The sequence below is a fragment of the Primulina eburnea genome, unplaced genomic scaffold (genome assembly GCF_022965805.1).
Source record: "Primulina eburnea isolate SZY01 unplaced genomic scaffold, ASM2296580v1 ctg312_ERROPOS121453, whole genome shotgun sequence".
NCBI classification, from domain to species: Eukaryota; Viridiplantae; Streptophyta; class Magnoliopsida; order Lamiales; family Gesneriaceae; genus Primulina; species Primulina eburnea.
The window spans coordinates 1-16,942 of NW_027331138.1; the positions used below are offsets into that span (position 1 = coordinate 1).

General features: G+C 36.9%; 1 protein-coding gene across 1 annotated transcript; it reads right to left on the minus strand.

Annotated features, from left to right (window-relative positions):
* Positions 1 to 179: 179 nt before the first annotated feature.
* LOC140820939 (disease resistance protein SUMM2-like) lies at positions 180 to 1,028 on the minus strand. The gene has a single exon (XM_073181325.1). It carries the CDS (start codon positions 1,026 to 1,028, stop codon positions 180 to 182), a length of 849 nt encoding a protein of 282 aa, XP_073037426.1.
* Positions 1,029 to 16,942: the final 15,914 nt, after the last annotated feature.

Here is a 16,942-nt window from a genome sequence, read left to right on the forward strand (position 1 = left end):
CTCAGAGAAAAGAATCCATGCTTCCTCCCTAGATAAGACTTGCAGCTCTAAAGTCTTCTGAGCTCCCATTTTAACACAGACATCTCGTGCTCGAGATGTTAACAAAATTTTGCAATTAATATGGGATAATTCAAGTGGAATTCCTAACTCATTTAGATCAAGGCTTTTCCAAATATCATCTAGTATGACAAGGATTCTTTTATACCCAATATTCTTTTGCGTAGTAAAGTTCCTCTGATCGACTCATCCTCTGCTTCTAATTCGAAATCTAACAATTCCGCAATCTGATTTTGAATCCTTTTTTTATCTGGATGCTGAGTTACCACTGCCATGACTATCACATCAAACATTTTCTTTTCTTTCACTAATTTTCCAATTCTTCTTACCATTGTGGTCTTTCCAACCCCTCCCATGCCACATAACCCGACAATTTTGACATCTCTATCCTGTAAAGTGGCTATAATTTTTTCCTCCACAGATTTTCTGGTTAGAAACCTGTTGTCGGACTCAATGGGCGGAGATTCCGTCTCCGCAACTTCTGTGTTTTCAGTATCTAACTCAACTGGAGGATCAGAGAATAGCATCTCCCCAAATGGAACACGGTAAGATACTCGTTCAAATTTGCCTTCTTGTTGAAGTTGAATGGCTTTTTTGATGATCTTTTTGCTTCTCTTGCTTAGCTGATAACGCGATTTCATACCCGTTAACCCTCTATGGATACAAACTTCTGAAACATTTGCCGCGTCTGAATGAAGGTAATGTCTTTCGTTCTTGATATTTTCAACCTCTCTTAGCCAGTTTTCCACAACAGGCCCAATTCTTTCTAAATTCCTCCGGGCCTCATCAACCTGCAGCTGAACCCCGACTTCCGTGCGTAGCAGCTTGTCAACTTCACATTGCAGGTCCTTGATGTTGTTGCCGTAGCAACACATGTAGTTGAATTGGCGCTTGATTGGGGGCACCAAGTACTCTCCTAATTTTGCTACGACGCTGAGAATACCACCAAGAATCATTAAAAATGCAGCCATTTGTTACTCCTCTTTCTGCTTTTTTCCCCTTTTTCGATTGCTTCGAAAATAAGAGACGACTTTACAGGTGAAAGAAACACAAAACAATGCAATCGCGGGGCGGAGTTAAACCGTACCAGCAATTTTACTAATAAAAAGAAGAAGAGAAAATCAGAGAGCAGTATGTATGCTAATGTGATTTAGATGCAAAGAAATGACTTTCTCGATGATTCTGTAAAATTGTGATTCAAGAATGAACTGGATGAAGTTTACTTTTCGTTTAGAGACCATAAAAGTCTTCGATTTTGTTAATCAGAAAGACACCCTGTAACCAGGGATAGGCAATTTCCCCGTTTGAAGTTTTTTCAAATCTCAAATAAACAAGAGACGTATGATAATGTTATCTTATTTTTGAACTCGTCTTGAAATTTTCGATAATAATATCAATATTATTAATAATAATGATTCTTTTAAATAATTTAAAAAAACTCAAATTCATAACATTCAATCTAATTCGTCACTTCATGATAATTACGTGGTTTCATCTTTTTTTTTTATTAAAACTATGAATTAAAAAGTTTGTGTTGTTGAAGTAATATTAGTATTTATATATGTAATTCGATTATCGTATCAATATTCTTTAAGTAAATTTGAAGACTTTTTTTTTTGTTAATTCAACCGTTATTTGAAGCGGTAATGTGGATATTGGTTTAATTCAATCAGGTCGAAGATGATGATGTCAAATTGAGACCATCTCGTTATCATTTCTAGATTATTTGAAGCGAGATTTAATCTCTACGAAGTCGGGATGAGAGTTTTCAGGCCAATCAGATAGAACCGGGTATGAGGCTCGATGAAGACTTAATCTACGTGGTGATTAAATGAGAATATCCGATTAGAAAAAAAACGGAGATTAGGGCGACATCCCCGCCCCCAACCAATTGTCATCCCTACCTATAACATATGTTGGTTGACATTCTTTTGTCAATTTTATGCAAATATCAGGGGAATGGTTCAGTCAAGTCAAATCATGATGAAATGTTATTTTGTACAAAAATACCATAGAATCAACTCAAAAGTCGAAAAACTTAAATTTCATTTTCCTACCATCGAATACGTTTGCGTTGGTTCTTGGCATTCCAAAGGAGTTGGATCATATTTTTTATGGAACACTAGAAAGACGTGTGGTTGTTTAAGTACACTTTTACTTCTTTTTTTGTTATCTTCAAGCCAGATAATTCTTTTTTGAATAAAAAATTGAACAGAGACTCGATGCTCGAAAGTTTGATGATTCAAGCTCAACTTGATAATATTTTATTGCTATTTCAGCATATGCAAAAATATAATACGAATTAACGTTGGTCCCACGTGCGGAATTTGGGATAATAAAAGCCGAAAATAAAGAATAAACTGGACACCGAGATTTACTTGGAAAACCCCTAAAAATTATTAGGATAAAAACCATAGGCAAAATGAAAAGAATTCCACTATAATATTTTGGGGTGTACAATTCACTCACTGTGTTTCTAAAGAGAACACACACTCTCTTAATACAGGAGAACAAACACCTCACAAATATTATAGAACTAAGCACTTAAATGCTATATGAGAGAAAACTCGAAGAAGGGATAAATGAAATGATCGAATTGTGTCTCTATTATAATCAAATTTTGAGTGTGAAACCGCGTGCATTTATTAATTTCGTATGAAATTTCGTTTCTTCAACAACCTGCAAAATAAGACCCGTCATTTCCACAAAATACGTCACCACAGGAAATGCATTTAATGAATTCCTATTTGCCGACATTTCTCCCACTTGAAGATTTGATTGAGAATCAAACACATCTCCACATATCTTTTCAATCTTGCCATTACCTGCTGCTTACGTTTCCGTTAGGCCACTTGAGGATCTACACCACTCAAACTTATCAGTGTTCACTGGCTTGGTCAGAAAATCAGCTATGTTATCCTTTGTATGGATCTTTTGAATATCCACGCTTCCTTCTTCTACTACTTCTCGCACAAAATGAAATTGTACTCCAATGTGTTTCGTCCTGGAATGAAAGGCTGTATTCCTTGCGATGTGCAAGGCACTCTGACTATCACAAAACAAAGGAACATTCTCTTGTTTGTGTCCGATTTCCTCCAATAACCTTTTAATCCATATTGCCTCCTTGAAACCTTGAGTAGCTGCCATGTATTCTGCCTCTGTTGTAGATAACGCCACAACTGTCTGCAGTTTTGAAACCCAACTTACAACTCCTCCTGCAAGTGTAAACACATAACCAGTAGTAGATTTTTTCTTATCAGGATCACCTGCATAATCTGAATCGACATAACCTCTGAGTGTAAAATCCGATCCTCCATAACATAATGCAGCATTCGAAGTACCCTTAATGTATCTAAGGATCCTCTTAACAGTGCTCCAATACTTTCGTTCAGGATTCGCCATATACCGACTAACTGCTCCCACTGCTTGAGCAATGTCCGGTCTTGTATATATCATGGCGAACATCAAACTTCCCACTGCTGATGCATGTGATACTCGAGACATCTCTATCTACTCTGCTTCACTGCTAGGACACAAATCTGAGGATAACTTGAAGTTAACAGGAATAGGGGTCGAAATTGGCTTACTATTTTGCATGTTGAAGCGTTGCAAGACTTTCTTCAAATAATTTTTCTGGGAAAGCCAAATCTTTCTGTTACTTCTGTCTCGGTGAACTTTCATCCCTAGAATCTTGTTTGCTGGTCCCAAGTCCTTCATATCAAATTCCCTAGCCAACTGTGCCTTCAATCCTTGGACCTAATCTTTGTTGGGGCCTGCTACCAACATGTCGTCCACATACAACAGCAAAATGATATAATCATCACCAGACCTCTTGAAATACGTACAAGGGTCTGCACTCAATCTGTTGTATCCAAGGCTCATGATATAGGAATCAAATCTCTTGTACCCACACCTCGGCACCTGTTTGAGACCGTACAAAGATTTGTTCAACCTGCAAACCAAGCTCTCTTTGCCCTTTTCCGCAAAACCTTCTGGCTGGAGCATATAGATTTCTTCTTCAAGATCTCCATGAAGAAACGCTATTTTTACATCTAGCTGTTCTAGATGTAGGTCAAACACTGCACACAATGCCAATACTACTCTGACTGTTGTAAGCCGAACCACATGAGAAAATATCTCATTGAATTCAATGCCTTCTTTCTGAGCATACCCTTTTACCACCAACCTAGCACGATACCGCTCCACTTAGTTATTGCCATCACGCTTGATCTTATAGACCCATCTGTTTCCAATGGCTTTCCTCCCTCGTGGTAGTGTAACAAGATCCCAAGTTTTATTCCTATCTAATGCCTCCAACTCTTCTTCCATTGCTATCATCCACAAAGATACATCCGAGCTTTGAGTAGCCTCATGGAAACTCGATGGCTCATCATCCTCTGATAATAGACAATATGCAATGCTGCTTTCAGTGACATAATCTGAAAGCCAACCTGGTGGTCTTCTGTCTCGAGTTGACTTCCTCACATTGAAAACCTCAAACTCAACATGTTCTTGTTCTTCGTGCTCTGGTACTGTTTCACAAGAAACTTGACCTTCGTCAGTCTTATTCTCCATCTGAATATAGTAGTTTCTGAATTCAGTGTGTCTTTGTCTCCCTTTACTTTATCTTCCTCGAAGATAACATCTCTGCTGATGACAAGCTTGTGAACAGTAGGATCCCACAAGCGAAACCCTTTTACTCCATCAGCATAACCCAAGAAGATACATTTTCTAGATTTCGAATCCAGCTTCGATCTTTCTTGCTCATTGTACAGAACATACACAGGACTTCCAAATGTATGCAAATGAGAATAATCCGTCGGCTTCCCGGTCCACATCTCCATCAGAGTCTTCGGATCAATCGCCACTAAAGGAGAACGATTGATAATATAACAAGCGGTTTTGACTTCTTCCGTCCAAAATGACTTTTCTAGACCTGCAGTCCTCAACATAGCTCTTGTTCTGTCCAACAAGGTTCTGTTCATCCGTTCCGCCACTCCATTCTGCTGAGGTGTGTAAGCCGTCGTAAATTGTCTTTCGATGCCCTCATGTTGACAATATGCATCAAATTCGTCATTGGTGTGATCTCCTCCATTGTCAGTCCTCAAACACTTGATTTTCTTTTCTGAATCAAGTTCAACCAGCGCTTTGAAATCTTTGAAGACTTGGAAAACATCTGATTTCTTCTTGATTGGATACACCCAACATCTCCTAGAGAAATCTTCAATGAACGAGACAAAGTATCTCGCTCCTCCTAGGGATACAACCGGTGCTTGCCAAACATCCGAATGAATCAGCTCCAATATACTTTTGCTCCTGGCAATAGAAGTGCCAAACTTTAATCTGTGTTGTTTACTTGTAACACAGTGTTCACAAAAGGGTAGTGACACTTTTGTAAGTCCCGCAGCAGCTTCCGTTCTGAGAGAATTTTCAACCCTCGTTCTGACATATGCCCGAGCTTTCTATGCCATAAAACTGTTAATTCTTCTCCTGAACCAATTGATGCAATAGCTAGTTCTGCCTCTTTGTGTGTTTCCGCCAAAAGTACATACAGATTTGCAGCAACTTTTTCCGCCTTCATAACCACAAGCGCAACCTTCACAATTTTCATGATCCCGTTCTCGATACGAGTTTTGCAACCGATGTCATCCAATTGTCCCAAGGACAGAAGATTCTTCGTCAGTCCTTTCACATGTCGTACCTCCTGTATAGTGCGAATGGTGCCATCAAACATTTTAATTTTGATGGTACCGACCCCAGCGATTTCCAAGGCATGATCATTTCCCATGAATACAGATCCTCTGAGACTAGACTGGTTCATAATGATCAAACCATTCTCTCCGAGACGTCATGTGCCACGTCGCTCCTGAATCCATAATATATGCGTCACAAAATTTGTGCCTGCCTTCTGCAACAGTTGCTGCTTCGCTGAATAATATTTCACCACTGCCTGAAGTACTAGCCACCTTTCCTTGAGAACTCTTCTCGATACTCGTACACTCTTTCTTGAAGTGCCCTTTACCGCCACATTTAAAGCAGTAAATATTTTTCTTCTTACTTCTTGACTTTGATCTACCTCGTCTTTGGCTCCCACTGGAGTCACGGTCCATAAATCTTCCTCTTATCATCGGTAAAGCCTCTGCCTGCTTCGATGTTACCATCTGTCTTCCTTATTCTTGCGCCGGCTTTCTTCTCCGAGAACCGTAGTTAAGACATCGTCGAATCTTAAAAATCCCATAAGAATATTGTTGGTAATGTTGATGATAAGTTGATCATATGAATCTGGTAGACTTTGAAGTAGAAGCTTCGCACGTTCATTTTCCCCTATTTTATGCCCCATGGAAGTGAGTTGGGCAAATAGAGTATTTAGTGTGTTGATATGGTCGGTCATCGATGAAGATTCCGCCATCCGAAGAGTATAAAGCCTTCTCTTTAGGAAAGTCATGTTGTGTAACGACTTGACCTCGTACATCTTTGTCAGAGTATCCCAGATAACTTTGGCTTTTTTTATCTCAAAGATACTAGACAAAACTTCGTCAGCTATAGCCAAGTGTAAATTGACAACAACATTATCATTCATCTCATTCCACTTTCCATCATCCGTAATTTCCACCGGTCTATCTCCAATAGCCGCCAAGCAATTTTCCTTTCTTAAAACTGCTTGTATCTTTATTTTCCACAGCATAAAATTGCTTTCGTTGAATTTTGCTATCTCGTACCTGCCCGCCATTATGTCTATAACAATTTTTGTAGACTGGACAAAATAATCCCGCCTTAATAAAAAATCTCAAAAATCTTTTCTGATGTGGAAGATCAGTCTAGGCTGCAACCACAGGGCATACTCAGAATTTTAAGAAATTTTAAACCAAGGCTCTGATACCACTTGTTGGTCCCACGTGCAGAATTTGAGATAATAAAAGTCGAAAATAAAGAATAAACTGGACACCGAGATTTACGTGGAAAACCCCTAAAAATTATTAGGGTAAAAACCACGGGCAAGATGAAAAGAATTCCACTATAATATTTTGTGGTGTACAACTCACTCACTGTGTTTCTAAAGAGAACACACACTCTCTTAATACAGGAGAACAAACCCCTCACAAATATTATAGAACTAAGCACTTAAATGCTATATGAGAGAAAACTCGAAGAAGGGATAAATGAAATGATCGAATTGTGTCTCTATTTATAATCAAAATTTTGAGTGTGAAACCGCGTGCATTTATTAATTTCATATGAAATTTCGTTTCTTCAGCAACCTGCAAAATAAGACCCGTCATTTCCACAAAATACGTCACCACAGAAAATGCATTTAATGCATTCCTATTTGCCGACAATTAAGAATAAACAAGATCAAGAAATGAAGCTACAACTATAAATGAAACTAGCACTGCCAAGTATGCTACGCAATCTTGTTCAATCATAGTTTTGTTTTAATTTTTTAATAATTTTTTATAATTAGGTCGTAGAATAAAGATAAATTTGTAATTTAAACAAAAATAGAAGTAATATGATTATTATAAAAATTGATAGGCAAAACATTATAAAGTCACATCGCGGAATAAAAGATGTCTCAACTTTAAGATAATAATAGATTATGATGTGGATCCGTGGAGGTGGGCTCCAAGTGAACAATCTAAAAATATCGCATCAAACTTTACCTATTTTGTCTTTTGGTCGTAAATATTTAAATTTGTGTTTTAGTCATGTAAGTTAGGTTGTGTTTTGACTTTTGATTCTTTTTTAGTGAAATGTTGATATGACATCAGACATGTTCACATCAGCGTTTTTCGACATCATGCCAGCATTTTTGCCAAAATGGTTATATGTCAATTTTCGGGTGAATTCAGTAATGTGTTAAATCAAACTAAACAAATAATATAATGAATAAACTATCATGATATATTATTTTAGCCAAACGAGTTATCTGTCATTTTTCAGGCAAATCGTGTTATTCGATTTGTTGGTTGCTGTTGACTTTGTGAATTATATTAAAAGAAGGCAAAAACTTATGTGAGACGATCTCACGGGTCGTATTTGTGAGACATGTCTCTTATTTGGGTCATCCATAAAAAAATATTATTTTTTATGATAAGAGTATTACTTTTTATTGTAAATGTGGGTATGATTGACTCGTCTCAAAAATTAGGATCCGTGAGATGGTCTCACATGAGACCCATTCTTAAAAGAAAGTAACATGACAGAATGAATGTTAGCGACATAGTTAATTTGAACAAAAATAATTAAATAACTCATACATTATTTATTTAATTACATGATCATAATTATTTATAAATGATATAATATTTGAAATAGATTATTCCCTATGGTTTGATTTTATCCGTCTTTTGGTTTTTCTTTCAAAGCACACTCCGGTCATTTTCTAAATATCACTCTTGAATTTTGTTTAACTATAAATCATTTCACTGTAATCATTCTTCGAAAAAAATTATTTATATTCAAAATTTACGAGCTCATTGAATTAAAAAATCAAAATGTATTGTTGTATTTGAGTAATTTTTATTTGCTAGGTAGGGTGTTTTGCCTGAAATGGGTCGTTTCTCCATGGAGAAATAATCCTATTCACCCGCCTCCGATCCTCAGTCCTTTTAATCATCCTCAGCTCTCAAAATCCGGCAATCTAATGCACACATAAATCAGAGCTCAAACTGTACATAAAAAACATAAACCAGCAAAAACGTTTCAATATAGTTTTGAGGAATACAACTTGAATTTCCATCTGTCTCCTACTTTTCTTTCTCTGTTCTTTCTTGTTTCTCCTTATGATCATTAACTGATTAATTATTATTATTTTCTTTATTTTATGCTAATCCACTTCTACGTGGATTAGCTAACATTCCACCAATTTACACTTGCTTGGCACGTAAGCATCATACACAAAATATCAATTTACTAATCTTCCCTTTTGTTAATAACCAATTTGCCTTCAAATTTAAATCAATTATTTTTCAAATTTTTTACAAAGTTGCCATCAAAATAAATTGAATAATTTTCAATTTATTTACACATTTGCCATCAAAATTTAATTGACTATTTTAAACTTTATTGGACTATTTTTATTCATTTTGTTTAAAATTTAAACATATTAATTATATTATGAGTTTATTTACGACTCATAATTTACGTAATTAACGTTAATCAGATCACGGGGTCTCACATATCTATTCTATGATACTTGAGTAAAATGTCAATTAGATATTCTATCTTATGCTAGCTTGATTAGCAATTCCCTTGCATTTTTTGAGTGTGCTTAATGACTAAGAAACACTTTCAATGTTTATGAATTTCGGAATTGGCAAACATGTCTTGATTTTGTGTTGGTTGAAATTTATGAGTTTGAGTTGCTTATTCTTGTTTAAACTAGATGTTGATTCATGTATTCATATGTTGGATATTTTTGTGTTATTAGTTGTTCATTGCATATTTTAAAAATATCATTTTTTTTGAAAATATTTACATTGATTACTCACCCTTCTAGTTTTATCAATTCAAACTTTCAAAAGTTTGGGGGAGAAACTAATTATAACTTTAAGTGGTTGATTGAATTTAAATCTTGAGGGGCCACCACAAGAAAAATTGTGTTTAACGACAGAAATTAAATATGTTTTCATTAATTAACGACGGAAATAAAAAATCTATCATAAATATAATATAACGACATAATTTATTTTTCTGTCACTACTAACGACGGATTTTTAAAAATTGTCGTTAATTTACCGACAAATAATTTTTTAGTCGTTAATTAACAACAAAAATTTTAAGTTGTCGTTAATTAAGGTTATAAATTTATATATGTCATTAATTAAGGACATAAAACAAATACAAACCCGTCACCCTTCTTCCCCAAAACGGCCGTAACCCCTTTTCTTCCCCAAACCCGTCGCCCTTCTTTCCTCACCAGAAACGGATCGTGCAGTTACCGGAATCGGAGCAGCAACCACCGTAGAAGGTAGCTGAGTTCTGGACAACGGTTGTAGAGGCTGGAACGGGAAGAAAGGAGCAGATCGAGCCCTGTTAGCGAGCCGTGCGTGAGCTTCCTTTGCTTGTGCTTCTTGGTTCGAATTAGGTGAGCTTGTGCTTGTAACTTAGTAGTTTTGCTGTTTTTTGATGTAGTATTTGAAGCCAGTTCAGTTCCCTTGTTTTTCCAGCTTAGTTTCGGTCGAGATTTAAAGTTTTTCGGCAAGTTCCGGTAAACTCCGACGAGTAGACATAGAATAAAAATGAGATAATGGTTGAGTAAATTAGTGTCATGACTCATGCAAAAAGTGATGATGTTCATCTTGATTTTGTTGGCTTGCTGGTTTGATTTACGTAAAGACAAAACAAACAAGCGAGAGAGGATTCTCATGTTCGTATGTAGTTTGTGAGTCCCTGAGCTACTGGAGTGAGGAGGCGATTTCGTGAAGGTTTGGCTTAAACAGAGTGGTTGAAAGTTCATGACACAGTAGAGTTTAGCAATTAGCCGAAAACCACAAGTGTGCATATTGTTCCTTTAAAAAATTCTATACTTTCAATTAAGAACTCCTTGATTTGCAACTTATGGTGCATCAAACTTTTAATCTGCCTATTTTATCATGACTGATATTATTTTGAGTGTATTTTTTTGCTGAACGGTTTGGATTTAGATTCATTGCTTGCCAACTGTTTGACGTAATTTGCCAATTTTCCCGCTGAGTATAGGATAAATGAGTTTAAAATATTATATTTTTTGCTTATTTATTTAGCTATGTATGGCTGACTATAGGATAACTGAGTTAAAAAAATTATATTTATATGATTCATTTAGCTATGTAGGATCAGCAAATTTAGTCCTTCTACGCCGAATGCTTTCTAGATATCGAATTTGTTGCAGAGATCCACGTTGGACCAACTTCATTTTCTGTTTCCTTCTTAGAGTTGTTTGTTGGTCCATTGTGAATGCGAAGATTATTTATCTATGTTAAAATTATCAATTTTGTTGCATAGAATTATGTTTCATGTTCTGTTTCCTTCTCGGAGTTTTGTGCTGGTCCCTTGCAAATAAAGAATCTTGTGAAAACTGCGATTGTATGCCAAATATTTTGTTGGGTTTTCATTTACAAAATCTGTCTTGAGATTGTTAGAGTTTCTGAACAGAGGCTGTTGTCGGTGGTTGTTGCTAATAAAGGAATTGAATTTGATGATTGTTTAGATTTTAGAATACGAATTAGTTAAGTTAAATTTCAATCTTAACTCGAGTATGTTTCTGATTAATTCTTTGATTGATTTATTTTGGAAATTTTTTGTTGAACCTCTTTTTGGCAGAGGTAACAAATATAATTCTCAAATTCAAATAATCTCTATAGAGGCCCGTATTTCGTATTTGTAAATTTGCTGAATTATTTAAAAATTTTCTCTTTTAATAAATAACATGTATCGTTCATGAAATAAACTGATAAAAAGATTTAATATTTAAAGTAACAGCGGAAGTAATTATTGTTTTCAAAACCACAACTTAAAAATATTTCATCAAAGTAAAAACTGAGTTTTGAGCATAAAAAGTAAATGATGAAAAGTGAGGTCCTCGGGTTCCTACTACTGCTGACCCAAGCTAGCTCACTGGTCCCCGCCCTCAGTCCCGACCTCATCGGTACCTACAATAATCAAGTCTAATGAGTCTAAAGACTCAGCATGCATATATCGTGAATAACGAGTAAATATAACATAAGATCGCATGCAACGTAAAAATATCGTATCGAAAGGCATAACGTAAAAATCTTGTCATGAGTAATTATAAATACGTGCATAACTGAAAATCGTACGTAAAAGATTTGCTAGATAGAGCCATGTCATAAAATATCATACTGAGACTTTTCTAGTAGATAGAATGTTTCTACGCAAGTGGCTCATAACATAACATGCACGTCTGATCAGACTAAACCACAGTATACTGGGCGGTAGAGATCATCACAGCCCTTGGAGTGGATATCCGTAACCATACATAATCGTAAACCGGTTGTAAGTCACCGGGTGAAGCAATCCCATAAGCGTAAGGTGGCCACAAGACATATCGCATATATCTCAAAAATAACATTTTTATATTTTATGCACGTAATATAATTATAACCCAGTTTTTACCGAATAAGTTGGATCGTTCCCAGGCTCACTGCGACCTAATTCTAACATGAGGAACATGCAAATAAACTCAACTTGACCAACACTTCATATCCCTAGGGCTGTAATACACGAAAAATGTGAATGGAGGCCAAAATCATGAAACGCTCTTTCGAGAGTCACTTTGGCACCTTGCACCGTAAATTCTCGTACGACCTCTAAACTTAACCAAATCACGAACGGCTAAAAACATACCTTCCTAACTCATTGAGGTACTGTCCAGTCCAAGACCATAGGCTAAAATCCAACCAAGAACTCAAACAAGTCTCCTGAACCGCAACACTACTGTTGTCAAATTTTAGTGGCAGCAGCTGTGCTTGCTTCGCTTCGTTTCGTTTACAAGGCTAATTGCCATTGGGGTTTGAACCACCAACCAGAGCATATTCCCAACATCCTAAGGTATGGCTTGAACCATGGCTAAGGGCACTAGGCCAACCACAATCCAAGCAAACACCTAAGACAACACAAAGCTCCCACCCGAGAACCATTCTGCGCGCGTGGGGTGTATTGCTTTACTTGCTGTCTTGGTCTTTCCAATGGATGGATTGACCATGGCTTGATCTAGACATCATGAGGTTTTGTGTGAACCATGGTTAAGGGTTAGAAGCCAAACAAGATCCACCCAACACCCTCAAAGTCGAAACCAACTTACACACACAAAAATCAGAAAGTTGAAATCGAGGGGCACTTGCATGTTTTGTTTTAAAAATCGATGGGGCCACAAACCAAGCCTTGAAAGGCCATCTTGGTTACGTCCTAGACATTCTAAGAAAGGGTTCTAACCATGGTTATAGGCCTTAGACAAACCATGATCCGAACCTTCAACTTAGCCAACCACACAACAAAATCAAGACCCCAACTTGCATCCATGGGGAGATTTGCTGTCAAGTCCATACCCTGCGTGCATGGGCTGAAACCAATGGACCTACATGACTCAGACACACTCTATTACATGCTTAGATGCAGCCTTGAGCACCTGGAACCGAGCCAACCCCTGAAATCACAAAAACAATTCACCCATGAAGCACAAGGAAGTGACCGAGAAAATCTGTGCAGGTTTTTCGAAAAAAGGTGCTGTCAAATTCGATGGTTTCGTGCTTTATGAACATGATATGGTTTAAAAGTTTATATATGACTTGATTGAAGAGAAAAGAAACATACAAACATGCCTGGAATTTCGGTTTTGAATAAAACAAACGATACGACGAACACGACGCGGCGGAGGCGGAGTTTCTTTCTTACTTTCTCTCTTGTTTTTTTTTTCTTGTTGTTACTCACGATTTATGGCTGCAGGTTTTCTCTGAAATTTTTGAAGGAGAGGAGGGGAAGTGAAACGTCCTGACCTTTTTATTTCTTTAAAAGTACTAAGAAATTTTTATTTATTTTTTTAAACCTCACATAGCATTCAGCCGAACCATAAAATTTTATAAAATATTTTTGACATCATTTTAAAATAAACAACCAACTAAAATTTTTCTAAATCTAAAAATAACATTTGAAAAGTATAGCCCATACTATAACCTCTCAAAAACCATTCATAATCATGATAAAAGTCATAAAATCTTCTAACATAAATCATAACATATATGCGGAAACTAGCGTCGGTCCTCGGGTCATGTGCACCTTCAGTCCAGTCGGATCAACCATCAAGACCTCCATTAACATTATCATGATAACCTGCATCCATCACACCTAGTGAGTCTAAAAACTCAACACACCATAATCTTTATAACGAGTAATACGTAATACCGTCAACATATAACGGTGAAAAATACTTGTACTTAAAATATCGTTTTCATGAAGATGCATAAACATAAACATTTTCGTAAACATTTTCATGATGCATAAAACTTTAAACATAAACATTTTCATGACAAGCATAAATAAACATTAATCTTTTTCCTTCTTCCTCAATAAAACCTTTAACATGATCATAAACATTCTCCTTTTCCTTTTCCTTTTCCTTTGTTGAATTCAGATCGTTAATTGTGACTTTTCTCAACATGACATGACATGACGATGGATCCATCTACATATAACCACAGTACTGGGCGGCGGGGACATCAGCGAAACTCTCACCGGTCAACTGAGCCTTGGCCTAACATGATCGAATAGAAATACGATCGTCGGGGCTCTCTCTGGGGCCTTTTCCCATAAATGGGCTCCCTCTGGGGCCTTCTCCCCTCACGATATTCCCATTCTTCCGTTACCACAAAACCGTTACCACATATCCGTTACCACATATTCGCAATGATGGAAACACGATCGTCGGGCTCCCACTGGGACCATAACCCTCACGACGTCGCCACCATTAACGAATTAGTCACAATCACTTCATATCCTTCAACATTTTTCATTCACATCACTTTAGAAAAATCATGAATATCATTACACTTTTCATTTTTGAAACCAAGCATGCAACATGTATTTTAAATGTCTTCTTAAATCATGAAAATCCCTTAGACATTTAAATATCATCAATTAATCATGAACAATTCATAAACATTTAAAAATAATCATATTTTCATAAAAATAGCATTTAGGGCACTGCCATGACGTTTACTAATTTCTAGGTGTAAAAAGACCGTTTTACCCCTAGACGTAAAATTCCTCGAATTTGACTTTTTTTATTTTCATTGACACTAACATGACCCAAATAATTATTTAAGTCTACAAGAATTTTTCCATATTTTTATTTGACTTAAATCGATGACTTTTAATTTATTCCTTAAATAAGTCGTATTACTGCATTTTAATCCTGAATTAAACCAAAACTTAATATAAAATTCCCAAATTAAAAACTTAGACTTATAATAATTTTTTAAGCTTAAACCTAATTTTTCATAATTTTATAAAGCTTAAAACTAGACTTTTCAATTAACTCGTTAATTAGCGTTTCGTGCGGCGATTAAATTCCGAATAAATCCAAAACTCGTTATTTTGATCCCAAATTTTAAACATATCATTTTTATGATTTATTCTACCCTTCCAAGCCATGAGCCACCCCCGTGGACCCATCATTTCGTTTTTAGCCTTTTAATTTTCGTTTTTGACACCCTACCGAACGCACCGAGCCATCTCCTAATTTACTCGAGCCACGCCCGAGCCACCTTGAACCAAAACCTAGCCAACTCATCTAGGGACCCTAGTGTGCAAGCCCAGCCCGAAAACATGAACCAAACCCGCTCAAAAAGCCTACTGAACTTGACCCAATTCTGCACTCCCCTTGAACTCACGCTAGAAGACTCCTAGTCCTCCTAGGTCTCCTCCAGCCGAGCCACCCCCGAGCCCAGCCGACCCTGACCACCCCTGGACCACGCCCAAACCAAGCCCAGACCAGCCCAGGCCCCTGGACCAGCGCACAAGCCAGCTGAAGGAGGAAACAGCCTGTGCGTGGCTCTATGATGCAACCCTCACGGTTTCCTTGTTTTGGTCGAGCCAGCAGCGAGCCAGCCGCACCAGCCCCTAGCCCGACCCCTGCCCATGACCCTTGGACCCTGATGAACCACCTAGCTCGCCCCCAGACCGAGCTGCAACCCTCTCTTCTCTCCCGAACAGATTCTACACGTGAATATGGAAGGAGTCCCACTTCGGGTGGACTCCTTCCCCGAGCCTAGAACTTGAATCCTAGCCACCCTAGGACCCAACCCAGCCCTAGACCGAGACCACCCCTGACCCTGGACGAGCCCTGGCCGAGCTTCCAAGTCCTATGCACAATAACCAAACAAAAGCATTAAGAACAAGCCAAGAAATCCTACGTTTCTTCCTCCTGTTGCTGCCCACAGTTCCAGCTTGTTTCTATTCACGTTGCAGCGTTTTGTGTGTGATTCTAGGACCTTAAACTTGTGCAAATACATATTAATTCATATCCTAATTCATGGCAGTCCCTTTTCCATCATTAAAACATGATTTTGAAACAATACCCAAGCTTTAAAAATCCATGTTCATGTAAAAACGAAAATAAATAAAAAGTCACTTGTTTTTCATGCAAAATTCAATTAAATAAAATGCTATGGTGTGATGAATGAGTAAAAGGAGAATTATGGCGTGCCTTTGCGTATTATACGCTCGAAAATCCGTTGACGACGAAGAACGACGGCGAGGAGACGACGGCTAGAAAACCTTTGCAAAAACTTGAAGCTTCTCCCTTGAAAATTATTATGTGGGTGCCGTGTAATTTGCATGAAAGAGGGGTCAAACACCGATAAAATTTACGTCCCGACGTATAACTCAAAACCCATTTATTTTCAAAAATACTTAAAAGTATCGACCATATTTTAAATAATTAAAAATAATCATTTAATAAAAATATTTTACGTTTTACAGCCCTCGGTCTCCGTTCCTCTGTCGTCACTTAATATTCCTTAAAAAATACAATTTTTATGCAGTCATGTAGAAAAATATATTTTAAATATGCAAGTATGCAAAACATAATTAATTCATTCAATTAAAACATTTAATTGAAATACAAAAGAATTTAATAATTGCATGCACGTGGTTTGCGTGGATTTTAAAATTTTCGGGGCGTTACAGGAAGGAAGGCTAGGTAATGAAGGGGAAGGTTACTAATTAAATGGGGATTTAAATGGCAAACAAATCTTACTATCCTTGAGCTTGTGAGATATGGAATGATATGATATGGTTGGATTGATCTATGGAATTAGGAAGTGAGGTGATGGCCGAGATTTCTTATCAAAATGAAAGTAAGGATATTGCTTAATTAATAATTATA